We start from the raw sequence: 26,520 nt of genomic DNA on the forward strand, positions 1-26,520 counted from the left end.
AACCCAGTCTCCTTTCAATATTAATGTCTCATGGTAGATTATCTGCTCTTTATCTGTTTATGTTGTGAAGATGGATGTTATCTGTTTTAATATTTTGGGGAATATGGTGGTATCCTGTAAAGAAGGCTGTATGTGTGTGTCCTTTTTTTTCATTCATTTGTGGGTTGTGGGCATCGCTGGCTAGGCCAGCATTTATTGCCCATCCCTAATTGCCCTCGTTCACAATCAACCACATTGGAGTGGGTCTGGAGTCACATGTAGACCAGACCAGGTAAGGGCAGCAGGTTTCCTCCCCTAAAGGACATTAGTGAACCAGATGGGTTTTTACGGCAATCGACAATGGTTTCATGGTCATTATCAGACTTTTAATTCCAAATATTTGTTGAGTTCAAATTCCACCATCTTTGAACTCAATTCGAACCTGGGCCCCCAGAGCATTACCCTAGGTCTTTGGATTACCAGTACCGCCTCCCTCATGGGTAATTAAATTGGGGAAATGTTCATAGGGGGTTTGTCTATGGGGACTGAGAGATGAAAGGTAAGGGTGCTAGATGCATGCAATTGTAATGAAAGGCTATGAAGTTGAATGTGCGAGTAAATAGGTTGGGTTTTAAAATTTGCATTAGGTGATATGTAGGGATTTGACTTTTCAGCTGTTAAATTTCAAAGGGAGTTTAGAAGTGACAAGAGACTTTTACAACTTACAAAGGTTTCATAAGTAAACAGGGGAAGGTTATTAAATTTAATTAATGGGGAGGCGATGGTGTAGTGTTATTGTCACTGGACTAGTGCTCCAGAGACCCAGGGTAATGCTCTGGCCACCCGGGTTCAAACTCTGCCAAGGCAGATGGTGAAATTTGAATTCAATAGAAAACCTGGAATTAAAAGTCTAATGATGACCATGTTGATTGTCGTAAAAATCCATCTGGTTCACTAATGTCCTTTAGGGAAGGAAATGTGCTGACCTTACCTGGTCTGGCCTACATGTGACTCCAGACCCACATAAAATGTGGTTGACTCTTAAATGCCCCCTGAAATGGCCTAGCAAGCCACTCAGTCCTCAAGGGCAATTAGGGATGGGCAATAAATGCTGACCCAGCCAGCGAAGCCCACATCCCATGAACAAATATTTAAAAAAAATTTGAACTGAAAGTGGAGGCCTTGGGAAAACATGAAAGATTTTTATATTTTGGAAAAGTTGAGTTCAAAGAGATGCTTAGGACAATGGAATCTAAGATGAGAGGGAAAAAGGATATTTAAGGAAAGCTGCGTCCTGAGACCAGTTCTGCGCTGAGAAAAATTGTGAATTTGAAACAGTCATCCAGTTTCAAGCTAGAGAATTCTTTGTTTTCAGAAAACAGACTGTTTCTGAACTTTTCTGGGATTTCCACAGCAGAGTGGAAGAGATTGAGAAGATGTGTGGTATACCTTTCCTAAAGTGACAGTAGTTATTGCCTTGGGTAATATTACTGGATTTTTTTGGGTTAAAATCTATAAGGGAGCTGTTACCAAGTAGTTTATTTATGTGTTCTGCTCAAGTGGGGTTTCTTTTGGGAATGTTTTCTCCGACTGTTTTGACTGTGTAACTTTAATCTTGTGTGCTTAAGATTTTTTTCTTGTTAATACATCTTTTAAATTTAAAATCCTAAAAGTGTTACCGGGATTCTATGCTTTTGGGATCAGTAGTTTTCCCTTTATTTTCAAAATACAAAAAAAAAAGTTTATGATCAGTAAGACAAGTTTCCCTCTGGGACTTGGCTTGCTCAGCACCTAACATCAGCTGCGGCCAGAACGATGTGAAGCAAAATTGGATGCAATGGTTCCCAAAATACGAAAATATTTTCCATCAGCTAAGTTCCCATATTTATTATGGAAATTGTCTGTAAACCTGTAAATGCTGTAATTACTCATCCCATCCAGTGGGGGCATTGTGTGATTGTAGCATGACATGTTTACATGGACAGATCCCATTATAAAGGTGGAATTGAAGATTAATTTCCAGGACATTGCTGGACAAACCCAGGAGAGAAACCAGAAAGGCTTTAAAAAAATTGTGTTTTTTTTCATTCTCTTTGAACACCTCCTGTTTATTTATTACAAAAATATTAGAGACAGGATCAAGGTGTTTGACTGATGGTCAAATGTTTTTCAATTGGATAATGAAGGATTCGGGGCTGTGGCAGGGTGAGTGTATTAGGTGACCTATGTTCCAGAGTTCCTGTGCAATGGAGAAATACTGTCCAGTCCAATCCTGTTCACACTGATTGTCAATCTGTTCATGTTGCTGTGATACAGAGGCTTCCCCATTTGTGTGCTTCCCAAGTTTCTCTGCATGGTTTTTATTCCAGTTGTGATCTGTTTGTGACCAGAGGATTTCCTGCCATAACTGTCCACTTAATGCTCAGACACAGAACAACAAGGAAATTTAGGGAACCTTATCTGAACTGGAGACCCCTTGAGTATCGACTGTTTACCTTTCAGGCGTTTGAGGAAGTTGCTGCCACATTTCTAATCTTTCCCCCACTCTCTCTTTACATTAATCTCGCGGTTTATCGAATGACGATCCAGGGGAAAGCAATAATCAACTGGCAGTGGTTTCTGAAGAGCTGGCGCGAAAGATGGAGGACTCGGCCCGGCAGCAAGAGGAGATCAGTATCCTGCTCGCACGGGTAGTGGATTTACAGCAGAAATGCAAACTGGTATGTCAGCAATCAACCAATCATATCGCAGCTCAATGATCCATCATAATTATAACAATTTAAGATGTGTTTATTTTCTTAAATCAGTGCACTACAGAAAACGAAGAGTTAACGCAATACCTTGTCACATCGAGAGAGATACAGGAGCAACTAAAGACTGAGGTGGGTAATGGACTCATACTATCACTCAGTAGCCCCTCTCCCCAGCACCCTGTGTTACTGACTGTATCTCCACTGATGTTAATCCAGCTCCCTCACACTGTCATTCAGTAACCCCTTTCCCCCCAGCGCCCTGTGTTACTGACTGTATCTCTGCTGATGTTAATCCAGCTCCCTCACACTGTCACTCAGTAACCCCTCTCCCCCCAGCGCCCTGTGTTACTCACTGTATCTACTGATGTTAATCCAGCTTCCTCACACTGTCACTCAGTAACCTCTCTCCCCCCAGCACCCTGTGTTACTGATTATACCCCCACTGATGTTAATCCAGCTCCCTCACACTGTCACTCAGTAACGCCTCTCCCCCCAGCGCCCTGTGTTACTGACTGTATCTCTACTGATGTTAATCCAGCTCCCTCACACTGTCACTCAGTAACCCCTTTCCCCCCAGCGCCCTGTGTTACTGACTGTATCTCTACTGATGTTAATCCAGCTCCCTCACACTGTCACTCAGTAACCCCTTTCCCCCCAGCGCCCTGTGTTACTGACTGTATCTCTACTGATGTTAATCCAGCTCCCTCACACTGTCACTCAGTAACCCCTCTCCCCCCAGCGCCCTGTGTTACTGACTGTATCTCTGCTGATGTTAATCCAGCTCCCTCACACTGTCACTCAGTAACCCCTCTCCCCCCAGCACCCTGTGTTACTGACTGTATCTCTACTGATGTTAATCCAGCTCCCTCACACTGTCACTCAGTAACCCCTCTCCCCCAGCACCCTGTGTTACTGACTGTATCTCTACTGATGTTAATCCAGCTCCCTCACACTGTCACTCAGTAACCCCTCTCCCCCCAGCGCCCTGTGTTACTGACTGTATCTCTACTGATGTTAATCTATCTCCCAAACGCAGTCACAGTAATCCCAGCTCCTGATGTGAACAGGCTGTTTGATTTCGAGACTCATAGCGTGCTTTATTGGGTTGCTGTGTAGGTGCAGTACCTGCGGGAGAAATATTCGCAGTGCGATGCGATGCTGCACGAGGCACAGGAGGAGGTGAAGAATCTGCGGAATAAGAATGCTCCCAACAGTTCCATCAATCGCTACCACACGGTGCCTGTCTATCCCATGGTAAACAATGAAACCGGGCCCCCACACCCTGTCTCCCTTCACTGCCTCCAGCTTTCCTATAATCAACATGTAAACCTGGTAGTGCTGTGTCAGTGTCCTGCCCTGTGGGACAAGGGCCTTTTCTTGCTGTCCAGTCGCAACATTCTGCAGTTGCAGTCGGTCCACTGATGAATCAGGGACATTTTCTGTTTTTAAAGAGGTTTTATTTCGGTACAGAACAGGGCAGGATGTTATCCTGTTCCATCCCTGCTCCACACTGGCAACTGAACTCGGCTGGGCTTTTATAACTAATGTAGTGTCCCTGGGTTAGAGATAGGGCTTGTTTTCCTGATCGCTGCCCAGAGTGGAAAATGAATGAGTGAGAGAGAGAGTGTGTGTGTGTGAGTGTGTGTGAGTGTGTGAGTGTGAGAGTGTGAGAGTGTATGAGTGTGTGAGTGTGTGAGTGTGAGAGTGTATGAGTGTGTGAGTGTGTGTGTGAGAGTGTTTGAGAGTGTGTGTGAGTGTGTGCGCGTGTGTGCGTGAGTGAGTGTGTGTAATAACGAGATTGTTCTCGGCTGTGATTCCCCCACATTCCAATGGCCCACCGATACTCATACATGCAAAACGGCCATTTGGGTAGAGATATTGGGGAGCCACAGGTTCCTGTGGGGCCTGACCGAGAGAGAATCTGCACTTTCAGGAGAGGAGAGGGGAAACTGGAAGAAAGAAAATAAATTTCTATAGCACCTTTCACTATCTTAGGATGCCCAAAGAACTCCATAGCCAATGGAAGTGTAGTCAGTGATGTAACTGGAAGCTCAGCAGCCAGTTTGCACAAAGCAATGAGCAGATAATCTGTTTATGGTGATGTTGGTTGAGAGATAAATATTGGCTAGGTAACTAGGGAGAACTCCCGAGCTCTTCTTAAATAGCAGCAGTGGGATGTTTTATATCCACCTGAGACGATAGAGTCGCAGTTTAACATCTTGTGTGAAAGATGGCACATCCAACCAAAGGCAGTCCTCTTAGATTAAGCACGGGTGGTTTTTAAGCTTCCCCTGTCATGGGCACAGTGAATGGGGATGTTCATTTGTAAGGGGCTAGGGGCTCCACTGTCTTTCTGTCTCCAGTCACAAGTGAAATCTTTTCCATTGAAGGACTCTCTGGCTGCAGAAATTGAAGGAACAATGCGGAAAGGCTTATATGTGGATACTGCTGCATCGCACGAGAACAGGTAGGAGACGGACACTTAGGCATAGAGCAACAAGTCTGATAAATGTAGATCTGAGCATTTACCTGGATCTGGAGTTTAAGAGCTGAGGTTTTCATTCTGAGCATTTAGGGTTGAGTATATTGTCAATGACTAAGTGTGAGCTCCCCTGGTGACACGGACACAGCCCTCTCTCAGTGTTACACAGCTCAGGGAAGTTTCAAGCCTCTGTTGGTTTAGCTGATCTTGGGCTTTGGTTTGGCAAATTTGGCCCCATTACTTGGCTGGGGAGAAAAGACAATTTGGGTTCTCACTCAATTACTGCTGGGAAATGGATATTGAATGTGTTTGCATAAGGTTCTTGTAAAAGAAGCAATATAGAGACTACTGCCAAACCCACCACTAGACTGGAGGACATTCATCTTTCTTAAAGAAAGACTTGCATTTCCATAGTGCCTTTCATGGTCTCAGGATGTCCCAAAGCCCTTTACTGCCAATGAACTACTTTGTAAATGTAGTCACTGTTGTAATGTGGGAAACACAGCAACCAATTTGTGCACAGCAAACTCCCACAAACAGCAGTAATAAAACCAGAAAATCTGTTGTTAGGGATTTTGGTTGAGGGATGAATATTGGTCAGACAGCATGGAGAACTCCCCTGCTCTTCAAAATCATGGCAAGAGATCTTTCAGATTCATCTAAGACTGCAGGGCCTTGGTTTAACATCTCGTCTGAAAGACAGCACCTCTGACAGTGTAGCGCTCCCTCAGTATTGTACTGTATTGGGAGTGTCAGCCTTGATTTTTAGTGCTCAAGTTCTGAAGTGATACATGAATCCACAACCTTCTGACTCAGAGGTGAGAGTGTTACCCACTAAGACAGGCTGCCATTCCCACACGTTCAGGGTGAAGGTCTGACAACGCTTTGCTTCCTCCCTCAGTAACTACAACCGAAGGGTGTTTGAGACAGTCCGGGCAGTCAACCAGACGGTGAAGCTGAAATCTCGCTCCCAGTCCCCTCAGAACATTCCAGGCTCCAGTCCATCATCGACAGGACAATCTGGATCTAGCCGCTTCAGTACCCCTCACACCAGCTTCTACGAGTCGAATACTTCAAGTATTGGATTGGATGACAAACTGCAGTCACTGAACCTGGAGACCGAGAACACTCTGTAAGAATTACCTCCTCTGCTACACATCCCTTCTAATTGCAGTAGTATAATAAAACCTCGCAACACAGAAAGAGGCCGCTCAACCCAACCTACCTGAGTCAGCTCTTTGAAAGAAAAGCATTCAGTGATAATAGCATCTTTCACAAACTCCAGAGGAACCAAAACACTTTACACACAATTAAGTGTTTTTTGAAGTTTAGTCCCTGTTGTAATGTAGAAAATGCGGCAGCCTATTTCTGCAGAGCAAGATCCCACAAAGAGCAGAGTGATAATGATCAGATAATCTGACCTTTTTTTTAGTGATGTTGGTTGAGAGATAAGTATTGGTCAGGACCCCTCTCCCTCACCTGGCTCTTCTTCGAAATAGTGCCGTGGGATTGATTATGGGTGGACAGATGGGGCCTCAGTTTAATGTCTCATCCAAAAGACAGCACTGTAACAGTGCAGCATTCCCTCATAACTGCACGGGGTGTGTCAGCCTGGATTATGTGTTCAATTCTCTGAATTCAGACTTGACCCCCACAACCTCCTGATTCAGGGAGTTTATCCAATTAGCCCCACTCACCTGCTAGATACCCATAACCTTGCTTCCCCTTTTCAAGTATTTATCCAATTCACTTTTGAAAGTTATTATTGAATCTGCTTCAACTGCCTGTCGGACATCGTATCCCAGGTCACAGCTCGCTGTGTAAGAAAAAATTCTCATCCGCACTTTAATCATGTTCAACCTGTTGCCCTCTGGTTATCCAGTCCTCATACCAGTGGAAACAGTTTCTCCTTATAAACTCTATCAAAAACTTTCATACTGTTTGAAATCTCCTCTCAATCTTCTCTGAGGAGAACAATATCAGCTGCCCCAGTCTCTCCACATTAACTGAAGTCCCTCATCCCTGGTGCCATTCCAGTGAATCTCCTCTGAACCCTCCCCTAGTGAGTGACTCTGACTGGCAGGTGCGTGTGCGTAAGGTGCAGGCAGCGGTGGGCCAGACTGCAAAGTCCCCCCTTGTGGAATAGACTCTGACAGTGGCAGTCCTGGCAGTGAGGAGTGACTTTCTTGTGGGGGGTGTTTGGGGCTGGGAAGTTCAGTGGAGCCAGTGTCAGTCACGCGGGACCCCCCTGCCGAGGATTTCCATTTCTTGCTCGGACTGACAGTGGAAACCTTTTTTTCCAGAGAGGAGGATGTGGAGCGTAAGCCTGGAACTCCGGGTACTCCAGGATGTCGGGATTTACACGCTGCTTTGCAGCGACTGTCTCAGCGGCAGCTGGCTTCATCCGATAAAATGTTCTTTGAGCAGGAGCGGGACCAGAAGCTGAAAACCCTGACCGGTGACGAGGTCTTTTCTAGTGGGTTGGTCACCCCAGCTGAGAGTGTCCTGTCAACAGGCACCAACTATTCCGGGAGCTCAGGGCTGACTGGATATTCTGCCTTTTCTGTCAGCTCCCGCCCCAACTGTCCTGATAAACTGAAGATTGTGAAGCCGTTGGAAGGTGAGGCCCCTGACCCTCAACACTGACCTAACAGTTTACTCCTGATACCCTCTCTCTTTTCCTCAATCTATCTCTCTTTCTCTCTCCCTCTGTCTCGGTTTCTCTATCCCTCTCTCTGTCTTTCCCTTTTGCTCTCTGTCCTCCCCTCTCTCTGTACCTCTGTTTCTCTCTCTCTGACTCTCCCTGTCCCCTCCCTCTCTGTCTCCTCGCTCGCTCTCTCTGTCCCCTCTGTCTCTCTCCCTCTCTCCTTGTCTCTCTCTGTCCCCTCTCTCTCTGTCTCTCCCTGTCCCCTCCCTCTCTGTCTCCTCTCTTGCTCTCTCTGTCCCCTATGTCTCTCCTTGTCTCCCTGTGTCCCGTCTCTCTCTGTCCCTCTCTGTCCCCTCCTTCTCTGTTCCCATCTTGCTCTCTCTGCCCCTCTGTCTCTCTCTCTCTGACCCTCTGTCTCTTTCTCTCTCTCCTTTTCTTTCTCTCTCAGTCCTCTTTCTTTCTCTCTTTCTATCCCTCCTCTCTCTCTGTCCCCTCACTCTTTCACTCTCTCTGTCTCTCTCGCTCCCTGTCTTTCTCACCCAATCTCTTGCCTGTCTCCTCATTCTGACACACTCCCTCCCTCTCCACACTAGCCCTGTCTTGATTCCTGTGCTGTCTGCTATTTTCTGACCCCTGTCTCTGTCTCAGGTTCAGTGACTCTCTATCAATGGCAGCAACTTGCTCAGCCAAATCTCGGAGGGATATTGGACCCACGGCCTGGAGTCCTTACCAAAGATTTCCGGCAACTGGACATTGACACGGGTGAAGTTTACAACCTCAATGACCTGGAAGAAGATGAAACAGATTTGGCTTTATTCCAGGAACTCATAACCGCTGTAGAAAACAAACCAGACCCCAATGGTAAGCGAGACTCGAATTTACACAGAGATTGAGTTATCTGACCCTCTGATACATTCCGCACCCCTCACTGTAACACTCTGATATACCCCCACCCCTCACTGTAACACTCTGATATACCCCCACCCCTCACTGTAACACTCTGATATACCCCACACCCCTCACTGTAACACTCTGATATACCCCACACCTCTCACTGTAACACTCTGATATATCTCACACTCCTCACTTTCTGTTAGATTGAATACAGACGCTGGAAAGTAAACCGTGTCCCTGCTCGGAGATCCTGATGGTGAATGTATATCTTTTACTTTCTCTGCCTTTCCCTAAGTGTTACCCAGCACTTCGTCCCCTGTGACTGACACTCATGCACTATCGCTTAACTCTAGGTTTTTCATAAGTCAGTCACTAGCCTCCTCCAAGCTTTCCACTGCCAAACCTTGGCTTCTCTCTGCCTCTGTACCCCATGTCTTCCATTCCTCCTAGGAAATGTCACACCTCGTGTTAAACCTCCCTCCCTGCCATTGGCTCCTGGAGTTGTTTAGCAGACGGATAAGGTGGTTACCCTGTGGTGTGTACTAACATCTGCCTCCTTTTAGTTTCAGTATATCAATCCACAAACCGACTGCCTGACACTCACTCCACCTACACCATCACCACCTGCCGTATCATGCACCCCTCCGATGAGCTCACCACAGTGACACTGAGGTAAGAGAGTGAGTGTGTGCAAGGGGTGGGTGTGTGTAGGGGCAGTGGAGTTTTACAGTGTGCACAGACTGGTGGCTGCAGTTCCTTTATAGCTGTATTCCATCACACTCCTGACTTGTGCCTTGTAGATGATGGACAGGCTTTGGGCAGTCAGGATGCTGCAGGATTCCTAGCCTCTGACCTGCTCTTGTAGCCACAGTATTCACATAGCTAGTCCAGTATGGTTTCTGGTCAATGGTAAACCCAGGATGTTGATAGTGGGGGATTCAGTGATGGTAATGCCATTGAACGTCAAGGGGCGATGGTTAGATTCTGTCTTGTTGGAGATGGTCATTGCCTGACACTTGTGTGGCGCGAATGTTACTTGCCACTTGTCAGCCCAAGCCTGGATATTACCCAGGTCTTGCTGCATTTGGACATGGACTGCTTCAGTATCTGAGGAGTTGCGAGTGGTGCAGAACATTGTGCAATCAGCAGCGAACATCCCTCCATCACAAAGTCAGAAGTGGGGTAGGTCATTTCTCCACTAACCACATGGGATTTGTTTTTAGGCAGTGGGATTGTGGTTTTTGGATCCAGTTGCTTATATCCTGTTATGAGAATCTTCAGGGAGATCTGTTGTTGGAGCTGATTCCATCCGGATTCCATCAAGACTGCGGATCTCCACACCATGTCCATCGCATATTGGGAAGGACTTGGCAAAAGGAATGATGTCTTGTCCTCCATCTTGGACAAGGGCTACGAGGAATGTAACTATTCTCTGTCTGGTGCTTCGCCTCCCCTCCATTGTACCCCCTGCCCTTAATACCCTATCACCCCCACACCTCCTCCCTCCCTCATTCTGAAGGAGGCCATTGTATGGCCCTTACACTCAGGTGTGAATGTTGGTGGACTGACTGAGGATTTGCTAATGGACTGTTGTCTTTATCCCAAATACAGGCAGAAAAAGCCTTGGTACAGGCAGTTGCTGAAAGTTTAAAGAGTGTTGAATTTCAAAGTAAGACCTGTGGTGTTTGATTCCCAGTGTCGAGTGTCTGCCTCTCACATAGAACATCTGCTGTTGTGTAGACTTTCCTTGTGTTGAGTATCAGCCTCTCCTGTAGAACATCTGCCGCACTCATACCACCTGGTAGCCTGGGCATCTGCCTGTCTGATTTAGTGGGAGACTGTTTCATTTGGTGAGATTTGTTTCCATTAACTCCCTGAGGTCAGTTTTCACTATATGGGTTCGGGTTAAAGTATTTATCTGATTCCCTTTTGAAGGTCCCTGTTGAATCTGCTTCCACCGCCCTTTCAGGCAGCGCAATCCAGATCACAGTGACTCACTGTGTAAAAAGAATTATTCTGGTCGCTCCTCTGGCTCTTTTGCCCATCATCTTAAATCTGTGTCCTCTGGTTACTGACCCTCCTGCCAGTGGAAACAGTTTCTCCTTATTTTATCCAGCCTCAGTGCCTTGGCTTTGAATGGAGGAAGGTCATCCGGGGTTCCTGCCCCTGTTGACTGTCCAGTGACTCCCTGCTTGAGAAGCTCACGTGTGCACATCCAGTGTGAACTGGGCCTGGCCCAAGATTCATGATTTCCCTTTGGTCATTTTGACACCGAGTGACAGAACTGGGGTGATTTCAGACCAGCTGGTGGGTATAGATCTCTCTAAATTTTCTCAATAACTTCAACAGGAATAAATAAAAAGAAATTCTTGCGTTTATATAGTACCGCTCCGGTATGTTTGGACCTCCCAAAGTGCTTTATGGCCAATTAAGTACTTTTGAAGTGTGGCCACTATTACAATGTAGGAAAGGTAGCAGCCAATTTATGCATAGCAAGCTCCCACAATTAGCAGTGTGATAAATGAGCAGGTAATCTGACTGTTTAGTGATGTTGGTTGAAAGATAAATTGGCCGGAACAATAACTGAAAATTTGGAATGGGGAGAGAAGGACAACAGGCAGCTGAACTGATACAGCTTGATTTACGCTCTCATCCAAAGTCAAGATTCCCCAACACCCTCTTTATTGATCAACATCTGATTTACTTTCAGTGTTAACAAAAGAAAACCCTCAAATTGCTCACATGCTCACTGGCACATCATCCTGGTCATCTGTATTGAAGGCTGTCACACATTCCCAGGCTGCACTGGCTGGTTATCATCATTCCTGTTGCCATTTAACAGTTTTCCCCTGACATTTGCTCTAACCTAACTGATGTCTTGTGGTGAATCAGTACAATCATGGATTTTATTGTCATTATCCTTTGTGCGATTGGTAGAGTGTGATTTAATAACACTAACAACACCTACTTTACAATTAGAAGCCATCTTCCTGAGCCTAGCCTATGAGGTGGGTGAGACATTCTCAGCTGAAAGTGGCCTAGTGTTAGGACATGCAGTTTGAAAGAATGAACTCTTGAGCTATCAACTGCCCTGTTTCAGCAGCTTGTAGATGTAGAGCTTCGAAACGTTCTCTTCTTTGGTTTGCCTTCAATTGAATTTTGATGGAGAAAAAAGCTGAAAACAGTTGAAGATCCTGGGGTGAGGGTGAAGGGGTAGGGTGATATGGGAATGGTCGAATTATCACTTTGCTAAAAAAGTATTTAAGATCTACTTTCTCCAATTCAAACTGCGACCTCCCCCACTATTGTGTGGCTTCTAGTGCAGAATCCATGCTGATGTCTCTCTCTGTGCTCATGGAGAGATGACTGAAGCTTAACTTAATGACTGAGCCAATTATTTAGCACCTTGCTAATGATGTCATTGTATTGCCTGTGTACTATGTTTTTGGGAATCTGCTTCATATCCAGCATAAGAATTTGTACAAAATCTGGTGTGGCTCACAGTTTTGTCTGCTTTGCAGGACCTTCAGCATATAATATATGGTGACCCGATAGAGGTCTTTAAAATTTGACAGGGTAAATATAGAAAAGATGTTTTCACTTTCGGGTGAGACCAAAAATAGATAGCATAAACATAAATTGGTCCCTGATAAATCCAATGGGAAATTCAGGAAAAAGTTCTCTACTGAAGGAGTGGTTGAAGTGAATAGTATATATGTATTTAAAGGGAAACTGGATAAACACATGAGAGAGAAAGGAATGGAAGGATATGGTGATGGGGTGAGATGAAGAAGGGTGGCAGATGGCTTGTGTAGAATATAGCATGGACCAGTTGGGCTGAATGGCCTGTTTCTGTGTCGTACATTATTTGTAAAGTTCATTCTCATTTTAACCCATGATTATCTTATAACGTTTGAGGCTTTCAATCTCGAGTTTATGGCCTTAAAGTTTTTGATAAAGTATGTTATTCTCTCCAGCTCTATTCTGCTTGTGATTTCATGGTTGAATTTCACCAGTGTTACTCATTTCTTCTGTTGAGCTTCATCCAATGGCATCAGTCATGACAAAGAGAGCAATGTAAGGTTTGGAGTTGGGGTTCTAAATAATTGATTTAAACAAGGGATCCATTAAGTCCCGGTAAAAGATTGATCAGCTGTTGAAATTGAAATTAGCCTCTGGATTTACTTATCAGTATGTATACCCATAGAAAATATTATCAACAGAAACTAGTGATATACCTTGTCCTGTGACATGATTGCTTGAGGTTTTTGCGTTGAAGTCAGATAGATCAAAACTGGTCAAGTGGTAATCAAAGTTGGGTAAGAGAGAGTTGGCTTGGATTGGTTGAGTTTGAGGTGAGTTGAAATGTGTAGCATTGCACCAAGAATGTTGTTGAGTTGAGTTTTGCTTATTTGCAATGGGGTTGATTGGTTAAGTTTGAACTTCAGTGATATTTGGGTTCATTACATGGGGTAACTGTGAGTTGGGATGAATTGAGGTTGGTTTAGTTGGAATGAGCTTCACAGCACAGTGATTGGTTTGGCAGGATTTGGCTGGGTTGGAGTGGGTTGAAGTTTATGAATTGGGCAGGGTGGGTTGTGGTGATTGTAGGATTGGTGCCTAACATCACAGCACTTGCACACTTCAATTTGGCAATTGCGGTATCTAACCTCTTGCTTAAAACTTAAGTTCTGAATCAGCAGTGATAGTCATACCCAAAAATGTTCTGGTTTTTGGTGATTAATACAGGAAGCAAACCTTTTAACTTGGGCTACACTCAGTGCAATGACACCATGTTTATGCCAGATCCACCTCGCTACATTATTGATTTGGTTGTCAAATACATTATTGAGTGTTTACCCCTCTGTTCTCTTTCCAGTTTTCATCGCAGACCCAGCTCCTCTTGCAGCAGCTTTGGCAAGTTGAGGCCTACCTCATCTGATGGGAACTTGGACAGACTGAGGCCCATCTCTTCATGTGGAAATTTTGACAGATTTCAGCCTCCTCTATCGCATGGGGACGTAAGCCCTTTGAGATCTACTCCATCCAATAGAAACTCTAATACCTTGGGGACCACCATGTCCAGCACGAATTTCGAGGCACTGCAAGCCACGTGCTGTACTCCCCACCGTCAGCGCTATGCAACTGAGTCAGCCACTAACCTGAGAGAACACACCATCACAATGAGCACTTCACTTGGATTAGTCACATTGTTAAAGGAGCATGGAATATCTGCAGCGGTGTATGACCTTGTCGGTAACGCTGAAGACAACAGTGCTGCTGAGGATACTGCCATTATTCAACAGCACTCTAATGGAACCCTATCCAATATCCCAGATCCAAGAGAACAGTTGGTCTACCTTTCTAAATCCCCATTTGAACTGAAGTATACCAGTCCACCTCTAAAACCCTTCCTTACCTCCAGCTTGGCAAGGTCCATGCTCAAGAGGATGAGTTCCACAGAGGATAGAAGGAGCCCAAGTGACAACAGGACCCAAAGAAACATCTTCAGCTTGAACCTGGTGGAAAAACTGAAGCGTCTTGGTTTAGACAAAGTGGTAGCCAGGGGGATGGTTAACCCTGAGAGCCAAAGGTTGACCAGACTCACTCGAAGATTCAGCACATGAGAAATGGGAGTAGCAAGACTTTCTCTTCCTAAATATAATGACAGATCCTCCAGCAGGATCATAATGAATGACCCCCTTTCACCCCCCTCTCTCCTCCGCTTCCCTACCTGCGTTGTATTTAAAAATACTGAACCTGGTCATATGACTATTGCAGCAGGTTCCCATCAGTCAATCCAAGATCCATTCCATTTTAGTTCAGTTTTGTATGCATTAAGCAAACTGTTTTAGTTGATTCACTATTAAATTATCTGCTAAATGTTTAATAATCAATAACGACAAGGATGAAATGAGAATTATTATGTGAACTGAATTGCTAATGGTAGCAATGTGGTTGGCTGGTCTGTGCTATGGGAGGTGATGGTATTTTAACGACCTCTGTGCTCCTTCCATACTCAGTGTGTGTGTATGTGTCTCCACTCCCAGTCAACTGTCTCAGGTCACTGAACAGTATCATGCATCCTGGACAAATTCAGTCTACTTCATTCATTGTCGTCCTTTGTCGAATCTCCACTGGGCATAAACTGTGGATTTTATTCTTAAATATGTATTATTTAGAGGTCATGTAGGCACAGAGCCCAGGCTGCCTTGAGAATGCTGGTAGTCGCCCTTTGACAGCATTTGGTGCCTTGACCTGTTACCTACAGAGTTCCTCTGTGCCAGTGTATGACCCTGACTGAACTCCCAAACACTTCTCTCAGTATCGGTGGTGACTGCAGACCTTTCCTGGAAGCCTAATCTCTGACACTTCCAGAGAAGATATTCCTGAGATTCTGGCTTGCGGGGAAATTTAACTGAAAGGGAAGGGTGTTCCATTTTCTCAGCACCAACATTCCTCACTGTGTGACCAGCTTCACCATATTCAGTGGGAACTATCCCCCTCCACCATTTCTAATCCACATGAAACAAATGGCAATGGTGCAGCTAAACCTCAGCACTCTTGGAGTCGGATAGTTGGAAGGGTGCCTGACTCTGTGGAATAATGTGCATTTCTTATATCTGAGATGGCCCCTAGCCTTTAAAAGTTTGGTGAGTTGTTCCATTGAACTTGATGCATTGTTACGATACAGGATCAGTACAGGCAGATTACAACTGATTGAATTACCCGCTGCTATATCAACGAATCAGCACCTGGACTGAACACGTTTGGCACCTACAGCAACACTTAACCATCTGTAAACAATGAGCTGCAATATAAAAGTTATCCTTGACTGCATTGGGAGAGAATTTTCTGTGATTTCACTGCAGTTCTGGTGGTTTTATCGTTTTTTAAAATTCAGCAAGTCTTTATTTTTGGAGAATTCCTTTGCCTTTGGTTACTGAATGTTAATCCTTCGCACTCCGCAGTAACCTTAAAAAAAATTGGAGTGCAACAAAGTAAAATCGAAATGTTATTGTGGAAATTCTGAAATTTGCAAGCTGAAATTCCTCTGTGTTTACAGCCCCACTGCCAACCTCATATAAAATCAAGATGAATGTCTGGATTATTCAGCAGAGTCACAGTGGAGTTTAGGGAGTTCAGAACACAGCTGCATGTTAGGAATGCTTGGTTCTGTATTCCTTAATCCCCTTACTTAACAACATTCTTTGTTTTAAAATGTTCAATTAACCCCTAACCTTGACTACTTTTTGGGAGAAAGTCCCAGATTTCCACTACCGTTCATGTGAAGAAGTGTTTCCTGACATCAGCACTTAACTCTAAGTATTGTTGGTACATGAGCCACCTTGAAGAAGCAGGAATTCTTCAGTGAAAATGTTAAACCCTCAGCGTGAAAGGGCTGAGTGTCAGGAGCAATGGAACCTTAACTGGGTTTTATTAGGTTATTTTTCCAAATCCCAGACATGATTCCAATTTTGATCTTTCTGGAGTCAGAATTCTTTCAGGCCTCTGTGTGTTGGAGGATTAAAGAACAAATCCTTCACCATCTTGTGACTGAGCATCCCAGAGAAATAGCACAACTAATTGTGCTAACTGTGGCGCTAGCAGATCACCCTGAACCGTACCAGCCCCTCCGCCAGTGTGTCTTACTAGATGCTTCAGTAGGGACGTACTCCTGTTTTTGATCTCCCCATTTCTTCCCCATGGGCAACCTTGGTCCCTGATCACTGACTTACATTTACGATAAGATTCTGTCACCAATCATTCCCCTCTCCCACCCCTTAGTAAGAATGCAATGTAGAGACTGAACTCAGTTCTGGAATTGTGTGTTACGTGCATCATCCTGCTGTTTAGGCAGTTTGTTTATTTGCACTTTTAGTGCAAAGGTGTAATGTATTTTAGGAAATGTGACTGCACATAAGCCCGTCCTAGTTGGAGATTTGTAGATGAAATAAGTTGCTCCTTTATTAAGTTAATGAGGTGCTCCTTCGAGTCTGTCAGCTATTCTGTGTAGCAACTGAACAGACCTCGAGTTCACTGTGTCAGAAAGAAAAATCAAAGATAGAGTTTAATCCTGTAAAGATTTGTAATTTTTTAATTAAGAGAAGTAATAAAGCAGATATCATAAGAGTTACTGTTTGAGTTTGAGTTACTGATGTAAATGGTCCCTGAACCCTCCTTGTCTGACTTGCCAACTTTCTCTCTACTTTCAGAGGCTGCTCTAAACTTCCCTCTTCTCAAATATCTCCCACTTCAGTGCCCCAGATGCTTGTTCTAATGTGGAGAGTATCTCATGTCCAGAGTAATTAAAGTCCAGCTCATCAGCAGCAGTGATTAGACCTGGGCAGCTATCAGTACCTATCAGTAAGATTCCCAAGATGCTTCTAGCTTCCTGGATCTTTTTATTTATTCGTTCATGGGATGTAGACGTCACTGGGTAGAGATTACAGCCCATTCTTAATTGCCCTTGTTCAGAGGGCATTTAAGAGTCAGCCACATTGCTGTGGTTCTGGAGTTACATGTAGGCCAGACTAGGTAAGGACGGCAGATTTCCCTAAAGGGCATTAGTGAACTGGATGGGTTTTTATGACAATGGTTTCATGGTCATCATTAGATTTTTAATTCCAGATTTTTATTGAATTCAAATTTCACTATCTGCCGTGGTGGGATTTGAACCCGGGTCCCCAGAGCATTACCCTGGGTCTCTGGATTACTAGTCCAGCGACATTACCACTATGACATTGCCTCCCCCTCAATATTTCTCAATATTTAAATAACAATTTCTATAGAAATTGTCATTTAAATTGGGATTTGATAGCAATGAGGTGTCCATCAATTATTTTTTTGCAATCACATTTGTGCCATCACTAAACCGGCTATTTCCACCTCCATAACATCATCTGTCTTTGTCCCAGCCTCAGCTCATCTGCTGCTGAAACCCTCATCCATGCCATCGTTGCTCCTAGCCTTGACTATTCCATTACACTCCTGGCTGATTTCCCATGTTCCACCCTCCATAAACTTGAGGTCACCCAAACTGCCTGTGCCTTAACTTGCGGCAAGTCCCAGTTTCCTCATCACCTCTGTGCTCGCTGACCTACATTGGCTCCCGTTCAGCAGTGCCTTGACTTTAAAAATTCTCACACTTGTTTTCAAATCCCTTGATGGCTTCGTCCCTCCCTGCCTTTGTAATCTCCTTCAGCCTCACAACTCTCCGAGATACCGGCATTCCTCTAATTCTGGCCTTGTGTGCATTCCCAGTTAGAATTGCTCTCCTATTGGTGGCCGCACCTTCAGTTGCTGGGTCCTAAGCTCTGGAAATTCCCTCCCCAAACCTCTCCACCTTTCTACCTCACTTTCCTCCTTTAAGACACTCCTTATAAACTCCAGCTTTAAGCAAGCGTTTGGTCATCTGACCTAACATGTGACTCGGTGTCATACTTGGTTTATTAATGCTCCTGTGAAGCACCTTGGGACATTTCTTTAAAGGCGATATATAAATAGAAGTTGTTGTTGTAACCACGTAAAGGACCGTCTCCCAGGCTGTCAACCTCAGATCTTTCAGAGACTCTGAGCCATCTGGGCATCTCCTTGATTAAAGTTTGGTATAAACCTTTCCTGTTTACCCGGTGCTTTGAAAAGCTTTCATTCTTCCCTTCCCAATAACTGTAGAGATTACAGCGGCACACAGAGATGGGAGCTATACTCACACATGTAAGCTGCATTCCTCCCCCACCTGATGGGCCAAATAACCTACATTCCTTAACTGTAATTAAAATATATATACACTCGGACAGCAGCCGCCTCCGCCTTTATCCAGACAGATAAGCCGCAGGTTATTGCTAGTCATGCGGCCCACAAAGATCAGAAGTAGCCCAGATCGAGTCAGCATTCAGCAAAAGAGAGAGGATTGTCCATCAGAAAGCAGTGTGCTGATTGCAACGTAAACACTCCAAAGAGGAGTTAATACCCTCTCTAGTCACTGGATTACCTGCAGTGAGGTGAGCCGTGTTTATATCAAATTGGTCATTTTTAAATATTTATTTGGAGAATGTGTTGAATGTTCAATTTTTGATGTTCCACATTCCCAGGACACACTCCCCCATTGCCCACCCTGCCCCCTGCCCATCCGCCCACTACACACACACACACCCAACCCCTGCAGAAAACACCCATAGACACAGGCATGTCTATACACACACACACACACACACACACACGGACACACACATCCCGTAATTCACTGTTTCACAAAGAATGAACTCAAATGCAGGTTTCTAAGTTTCTTCTGAGAGGCTCTTAATCCTTAGGGTCCCACAGCACATGTATCCGGGATCACACATTGTAGTCTGTGGCAATCAGTAACTCTGAACACCAGGTGTGGTACACAACACTTAGACCATTTATTAAACAAGCAAAAAATATCAAATTCTTTGAGTAAAATCAACACCAATAATTTTTCCAATAATTCTTAAATGGATCAAAAATCTGTTTCCACATTATTTTGAGAATGGATTTACATATGAAACAGTGACTGATATTCTGAGCTCAGTTTGTTGGTACACTGGGTGAATGGTTTCCTAGCATAACACATGAAAATTTTTCTCTGAATGGTGACTCTGATCTTGCATTTTAAGAGTCCAGTTCATACTCCTCGATGCTGCGTCTGCCAAAGTCCATCCAGCCTGTGTAATCTCTGTCATGCATTTGATGGAGGACATCTCGTAGCTGATACCTGTCAGCTTGGTTCAATAGCTCAGCTATTTGAAATAAAAATAATAATTAGACCTTCTTGGCAATTTTCACTTTTTATTGTCTCCCCTCTTCTAAAGGCACTGATTCACTAGGGTACAGTTCCACACACACTGACTCTCACTAGGGTACAGTTCCACACACACTGACTCTCACTGGGGTACAGTTCCACACACACTGACTCTCACTAGGGTACAGTTCCACACACACTGACTCTCACTAGGGTACAGTTCCACACACACTGACTCTCACTAGGGTACAGTTCCACACACACTGACTCTCACTGGGGTACAGTTCCACACACACTGACTCTCACTGGGGTACAGTTCCACACACACTGACTCTCACTGGGGTACAGTTCCACACACACTGACTCTCACTGGGGAACAGTTCCACACACACTGACTCTCACTGGGGTACAGATCTGCACACTATCCTCTGGTACTGTACTCAAGTTGCCATCCATCACTAGACAAGTGATTGGTAGCAAGCTCTTTGATCTTGAGTGGAACCACTACTGAGCCTGATTCACCAACATCGCGGTGGAGAGGACAGGAGGGATTGATTCAATTGCATGTGAGTCAGTGGATCACAATGGTCTGGGTCCGGTGGAGGGGAATGGGCTCAGGGTTGGGAATCAGGGTGGATTGGATCAGCTGGAATTGGATTTTTTTTTTTTTAAAAAGGTTGGATTTTTTTTTTAAAAAGGTTGTGTCCATGGGTTTTTATAACTAGCCACACTCATCGGACTGAAGAGGGAAGAGAGAGGGAAAACACTTCAACAAGCCAGAGAGGACTGCTGTTCTTGGGCACTATCTACTAGTCCCTTCTGGAAGATTATTTTTGGACCTCAGCTGTAGACAGAATCAGGCTGAGTGTGATGTTCTATGCAGTTGAATAGTCAAGTACCCTACTAACAGTCACTACTCAGGGTCACACAGGAAGAGTCAGCAATGGGTGTAACTGGAACCAGATTGTTTAGGAACTTTGTGTTCCAATCGATCCCGAACTACATGCTCTGATATGACAAGGGCTATTGACTCCAGCTCCACTTACTGCCCATTTGCTGCTGAAACCGTCATATATGTTATTATCACCCCCTAGGCTCAATTATTCTCATACTCTGATTAGTCTCTCATCCTCCAGCCTTCAGAAACTCGAGCTCATCTCAAACTCTGCTGTACATGAACAATTCATTTCAAATCCCACTCACTTATCCTATTGCCCTTGCTAACCATTGGCTTACAGCCCCTGTATCTTCCACAGCCTCACTGCTTCTAATCTAAAGCTGTCCCTAGCTCCTCTTGTTCATTATCCCATTCATTTGTTCCTCCATTAGTTTCAGCCACCTGGCCCCCACTGACAGAAATTTCCTCCCTTAAACTTTTCACCCACTGCCTCCTTTAAGGCCCCCTTTAAAAAAAAAGTTGCATTTCTATAGAGCCTTTCACAACCTCAAATTATTCCAATGCAATTTACAGCCAATGAAGTATCTTCATTGTTGGAATGTAAACATTACGACTGTGATTTGCACACAGCAAGGTCCCACAAACAGCAATGTGATAATGACCAGATATCTAATTTTTGTTGGCCAGGATGCTGGGGTGAACCCTCCCCCCACACCTTGGCCTTGGGTTCTTGTATGTCCAACTGAGAGGGTAGATGGGACCTTGGTTGAACTGAAAGACAGCACCTACGGCAATGCAGCACTCCCTCAGTCCTGCACAGGGAGTGTCAGCCTGGATTATGTGCTCAGAATTACACATCTTCTGACATCCTGTTTCAGGCTCAACACCAATCTTATTTCCTTGTGCCTCTGTGGAGTGCCCGGAGGACACTGCTCCATGCTAAAAATGCTATGTAATTTCAAGATGCTGTACTAACCCAGCAAGAGTCCTTCAGGAAAGGGGCTTGACAGGGTAGATGTTGAGAAGATGTTTCCACTAGCGGGAGAATCTCAAACTAGGGGACATAGTTACAGAATAAGGGGACACTCATTCAAAACTGAGATGCAAAGAAATTTTTTCTCTTAAGAGTTATGGCGGCTAGATCACTGAAAGTATTTAAAGAGGAGGTAGATGGGTTTTTGAGGTATCGGGGAGTTGAAGGTTATGAGGAGCTGGCACGAAAGAGGATTTGAGGCCTGGGGCTGATCAGCCATGATCTTATTGAATGGCGGGGCAGGCTTGAGGGGCCGAGTGTCCTACTCCTGCTCCTATTTCATATGTTCTTATGGAATAATTTGCAGAATGCTGTCTAATGCCTTTCTGAGGTGCCCCCACTGTACCTTCTTGAATCTGGGGTAGCAGTCTGGATATCAGATCTTCTGCTGTTAAAGGCGCAGCCCTGTGGCCCAGTGAACCTGCCCCATTGCCTGATGGGTACTTGCCAGTACGTTCCAGGATAATTCCTCCATTATTGTGAGGGCCAGAGAGTGGCTTTGACAGGCAGCCTGTTGCCAGGACAACCACAAGAACACTGATGTACACTGTGTTGGTCATACCTGCAAAATACAAATCACACATGGACATGCAGTAACAATAAATGGACAAATTGGGTTTCAACATAATTTGAAGTCATCCACTTTGCACCTAAAAAGATAGAATAAGAATTGTTTGTAAATGGCAGAAATTGGTGGACCAAGCATGCTTAGAGGTTCATGTACACGGATCATTAAAATGTTCTGAACAGAAAGAAAAAAAAAATCAATCAAGCCAATGAAATGTGGGCCTTTATTTTTAGAGAATGAGAACATAAACTTGTAGAAGTTACAGTTCAGCTATACAAAACCCTGATCAGACCACACCTGGAGTACCATGATCAGGTCAAGGTTATGGGAGACGGCACCTCAGACAGAGCAGCACTCTCTCAGTACTGACCCTCCGACAGAGCAGCACTCCCTCAGTACTGACCCTCTGACAGAGCAGCACTCCCTCAGTACTGACCCTCCGACAGTGCGGCACTCTCTCAGTACTGACCCTCCGACAGAGCAGCACTCCCTCAGTACTGACCCTCCGACAGTGCGGCACTCTCTCAGTACTGACCCTCCGACAGAGCGGCACTCCCTCAGTACTGACCCTCCGACAGTGCGGCACTCTCTCAGTACTGACCCTCCGACAGAGCGGCACTCTCTCAATACTGACCCTCCGACAGAGCAGCACTCCCTCAGTACTGACCCTCCGACAGAGCAGCACTCCCTCAGTACTGACCCTCCGACAGAGCAGCACTCCCTCAGTACTGACCCTCCGACAGAGCAGCACTCCCTCAGTACTGACCCTCCGACAGAGCAGCACTCCCTCAGTACTGACCCTCCGACAGAGCAGCACTCCCTCAGTACTGACCCTCCGACAGAGCAGCACTCCCTCAGTACTGACCCTCCGACAGAGCAGCACTCCCTCAGTACTGACCCTCCGACAGAGCAGCACTCCCTCAGTACTGACCCTCCGACAGAGCAGCACTCCCTCAGTACTGACCCTCCGACAGAGCAGCACTCCCTCAGTACTGACCCTCCGACAGAGCAGCACTCCCTCAGTACTGACCCTCCGACAGAGCAGCACTCCCTCAGTACTGACCCTCCGACAGAGCAGCACTCCCTCAGTACTGACCCTCCGACAGAGCAGCACTCCCTCAGTACTGACCCTCCGACAGAGCAGCACTCCCTCAGTACTGACCCTCCGACAGAGCAGCACTCCCTCAGTACTGACCCTCCGACAGAGCAGCACTCCCTCAGTACTGACCCTCCGACAGAGCAGCACTCCCTCAGTACTGACCCTCCGACAGAGCAGCACTCCCTCAGTACTGACCCTCCGACAGAGCAGCACTCCCTCAGTACTGACCCTCCGACAGAGCAGCACTCCCTCAGTACTGACCCTCCGACAGAGCAGCACTCCCTTATGCATTCAAATGCAGTTGAAAATCTGTCCTTGAGTCTCTCGAGTGGGTCTTGAACCCACGCTCTCTAACTCTGCAAAACTTTACTCAATTGACACAAAATCCTTCCAAAACCCTGGAGTAAACCGACGGAAGCACCAATTCTGAAGGTCACGTTCCAGCCGAATGGGGAGTTTGAAGAAGTTCCTATCGGATTAAACCCCCTGCCCGGTGTGAATCAACCCCCCCCCCCCCGCCCCATCCCCTCTTGAGCCCCGTTGAGTTTGCGTTCACCCCGACACTAGTTTATGTGACAGGAGCTGGAAGAGGAGAGAGGGAAGGTGAAGGGAGAGTTGGAGGAGGAAAAGCAACTCAGAAATAACGAGTGAAGCGAGGAGAAATAATGGAAAAGAACGACAAAATAAAGATAATAGAAAAAAAGAGCAAACCAGAAGAGAAAGGGAAAAAGTAACAAATAAGAGAGAAAATAGGAGGGAGAAGGTTTGAGTCCGTGCGCTGGCTCACCCGCTCTGGAACCTCTGTCTCTGTCCAAGGTGCTGATTTGAAGTCTTGAATGCACTCGCTGTTCAGCCCCGTCTCTCTCAGCCCCTTTTATACAGCCCATAACTCACGTGTCTCGTGTTAAACACAGGGGAAGCTAAATAAATAAATAAATGTCAAAAGGAGTTCTCTGCGTCATTTGGGCTTCAAATCTCTTCCTAACTCAAGATTCATAAAAACGGAACAGGAGATGAGATAAAAACATTGTTTATTTTTCTTAGGGCAGATAAGTTTAGATTTTACCACTGTGTGTGTGTGTGTGTGTGTGCAGTGAGAGTATATGCGTCTGTGTAAGTGTGAGGTGCAGAACTGTGTGGTGTATATCAAAGTCTGTGTTTATGTGAGAGTGCGAGGAATGTAATGAGTGTGAATTTGTGTGTGGGTTAGTGTGAGAATATGTGTGAGGTGTGTGTGTATGATCTTGCAAATAAGTGTGTTGGTATAGGTGACTGTGAGGAGTGTGAATGTGTGTTTTGTATATTCTTTCATGGGATGTGGGTGTCACTGGCCTATTGCCCATCCCTAATTGCCCTTGAGAAGGTGGTGGTGAGCTGCCTTCTTGAACCACTGCAGCCCCTGTGTCGTAGGTACACCTACAGTGCTGTTAGGGAGGGAGTCCCAGGAATTTGACCCAGTGACAGTGAAGGGACGACGATATATTTCCAAGTTAGGATGGTGAGTGACTTGGAATGGAACTTGCAAGTGGTGGTGTTCCCATGAATCCATGCCCTTGTCCTTTTAGGTGGCTGAGGTCATGGTATTGGAAGGTGTTGTCGAAGGAGCCTTGGTGAGTTTCTGCAGTGTACCTTGTAGATGGTACACACTGCTGCCACTGTGAAATTGTGTGTGTGTGTGTGTGTGTGTTAGCATGAGAGTATGTGTGAGGAGTGTGTAATGTGTTTGACTAATTCTACAAGTTAGAGATTGAATCTGGAACTTTCCTAGTCCGTATCACTCAGCAACACATTGCTCCCATAGGAAGGGCATTGATGAAGCAGCTCAAGATTATTGGGCCTAGGACACTACCCTGAGGAACTCCTGCAGTGATAACCTGGGCTGAGATGATTGGCCTCCAACAACCACAACCATCTTCCTTTGTGCTAAGTATGACTCCAATCAGTGGAGAGTTTTCCCCCTGATTCCCATTGACTCCAGTTTTGCTAGGACTCCTTGATGCCAACTGGGTCAAATGCTGCCTTGATGCCAAGGGCAGTCACTCGCTCCTCATCTTGGGAGTTCAGTTCTTTGGTCCATGTTTGAACCAAGGCTGTAATGAGGTCAGGAGCTGAGTGGCCCTGGCAGAACTCAAACTGAGTGTCAGTGAGCAGGTTTTTGCTAAGCAAGTGCTGTTGAAAGCACTGTTGATGACCCCTTCCATTACTTTACTGATGTTTGAGAGTAGACTGATGAGGCAGTCATTGGCCAGGTTAGATTTGTCCTGCTTTTTGTGTACAGGACATACCTGGGCAATTTTCCACATAGCCGGGTAGAGGCCAGTGTTGTAGCTGTACCAGAACAGCTTGGCTAGGGGCGCGGCAAGTTCTGGAGCACAAGTCTTCAGTACTATTGCCAGGATTGAAGGATGTTACGTTTTACTGTAAGTATCTGTTGCCATTATTGCATTTCACATACTCAGCCTCATCTTACACCCTGGAAACTGCAAAACCCAAATTATTCTAAGTTCTTCCCTTCCAACATTCTTACTTTTCACATTGTTCCTTTCTTTGACCTGCGTCTTATTCAATAAACTGGAGAATGGGATTCTGAAGTTTGTGAGTTTCCCTTGACTGCAAAAATAAACTCCAGCAGACTAAGCAGAGAGACTGAAGAGACATTGGCACACACACTGCAATTTGCTCTGGCAGTTTGACAGTGCTAACTGCCTTTTCCAGATCCTCAACACTGCACTGAGCACATTGGACCCAATAGGACTCAGGAGAATGTGATTATTGTATATGTGTGTGTGTGAGTGATGTGATTATCTCAGCCCATAGCTTTCAGTGGATTTGAGATGGGGTCAGGTCTGTGCTGGGTTTAATGATTTCAACCAGGGCTGCTGGGTGTTACACTTAGTGTCAAGTAAAGGAAGTAGGGTGGAGGGCTGCAGTGACATACAGAAAGATACTAGATAAACACAGGAAAGAAATGAAAGGGTATGCTAATAAAGTGAGATGAAGTAGGGTGGGAGGAGACTTGTGTTGGGCACAAACACCAGTATTGCTCATTGGGCTGAATGGCCTATTTCTCTGTTGTACATTAGCTTATGTAAATATGAGTGTAGAGAGGGGAGGGCTGGGTTGGACACAGTTTTACTGTCCCCCATATTGAATGGACTCTAAGCACTCACTGTCTATGTCTAACTTATGAAGAATGGTGAGTTTTGCAGGTCACTAGACTACCACCAAATTCAGGCCATGAGTGAAGGGGAACATGAAGGAGAAAAATAAATCAATGAGTTAAGATGAAGTGATCTGGAACTAAGGTGGGTAAATGGAGTTAAGATTCAATCAGCTATGATTTGACTGAATGCTCTTCTATTCCTATCCTCACAGATGGTACAGAATAAAATGAAATCTCTC

The 26,520-nt window shown here is 45.2% G+C and overlaps 1 protein-coding gene across 2 annotated transcripts in view; it reads left to right on the forward strand.

Moving 5' to 3' along the window:
- The window catches only part of LOC144667910 (trafficking kinesin-binding protein 1-like), a 30,850-nt gene extending 13,962 nt beyond the window's left edge, over window positions 1-16,888 (forward strand). Inside the window, exons 7-16 of one of the 2 annotated variants that reach the window (XM_078529509.1) lie at window positions 2,569-2,699; window positions 2,787-2,861; window positions 3,849-3,986; window positions 5,123-5,199; window positions 6,116-6,346; window positions 7,518-7,834; window positions 8,510-8,722; window positions 9,319-9,427; window positions 10,367-10,424; window positions 13,635-13,766. In XM_078529509.1, the coding sequence (XP_078385635.1) occupies window positions 2,569-2,699; window positions 2,787-2,861; window positions 3,849-3,986; window positions 5,123-5,199; window positions 6,116-6,346; window positions 7,518-7,834; window positions 8,510-8,722; window positions 9,319-9,427; window positions 10,367-10,406 (1,331 nt within the window). In that variant the 3' untranslated portion in view covers window positions 10,407-10,424; window positions 13,635-13,766. Of the gene's footprint in view, window positions 1-2,568; window positions 2,700-2,786; window positions 2,862-3,848; window positions 3,987-5,122; window positions 5,200-6,115; window positions 6,347-7,517; window positions 7,835-8,509; window positions 8,723-9,318; window positions 9,428-10,366; window positions 10,425-13,634 lie in introns of both variants that reach the window. The other variant, XM_078529507.1, reaches the window with a different exon arrangement.
- Window positions 16,889-26,520: the final 9,632 nt, after the last annotated feature.

The sequence above is a fragment of the Cetorhinus maximus genome, chromosome 25 (genome assembly GCF_964194155.1).
Source record: "Cetorhinus maximus chromosome 25, sCetMax3.hap1.1, whole genome shotgun sequence".
NCBI lineage: Eukaryota > Metazoa > Chordata > Chondrichthyes > Lamniformes > Cetorhinidae > Cetorhinus > Cetorhinus maximus.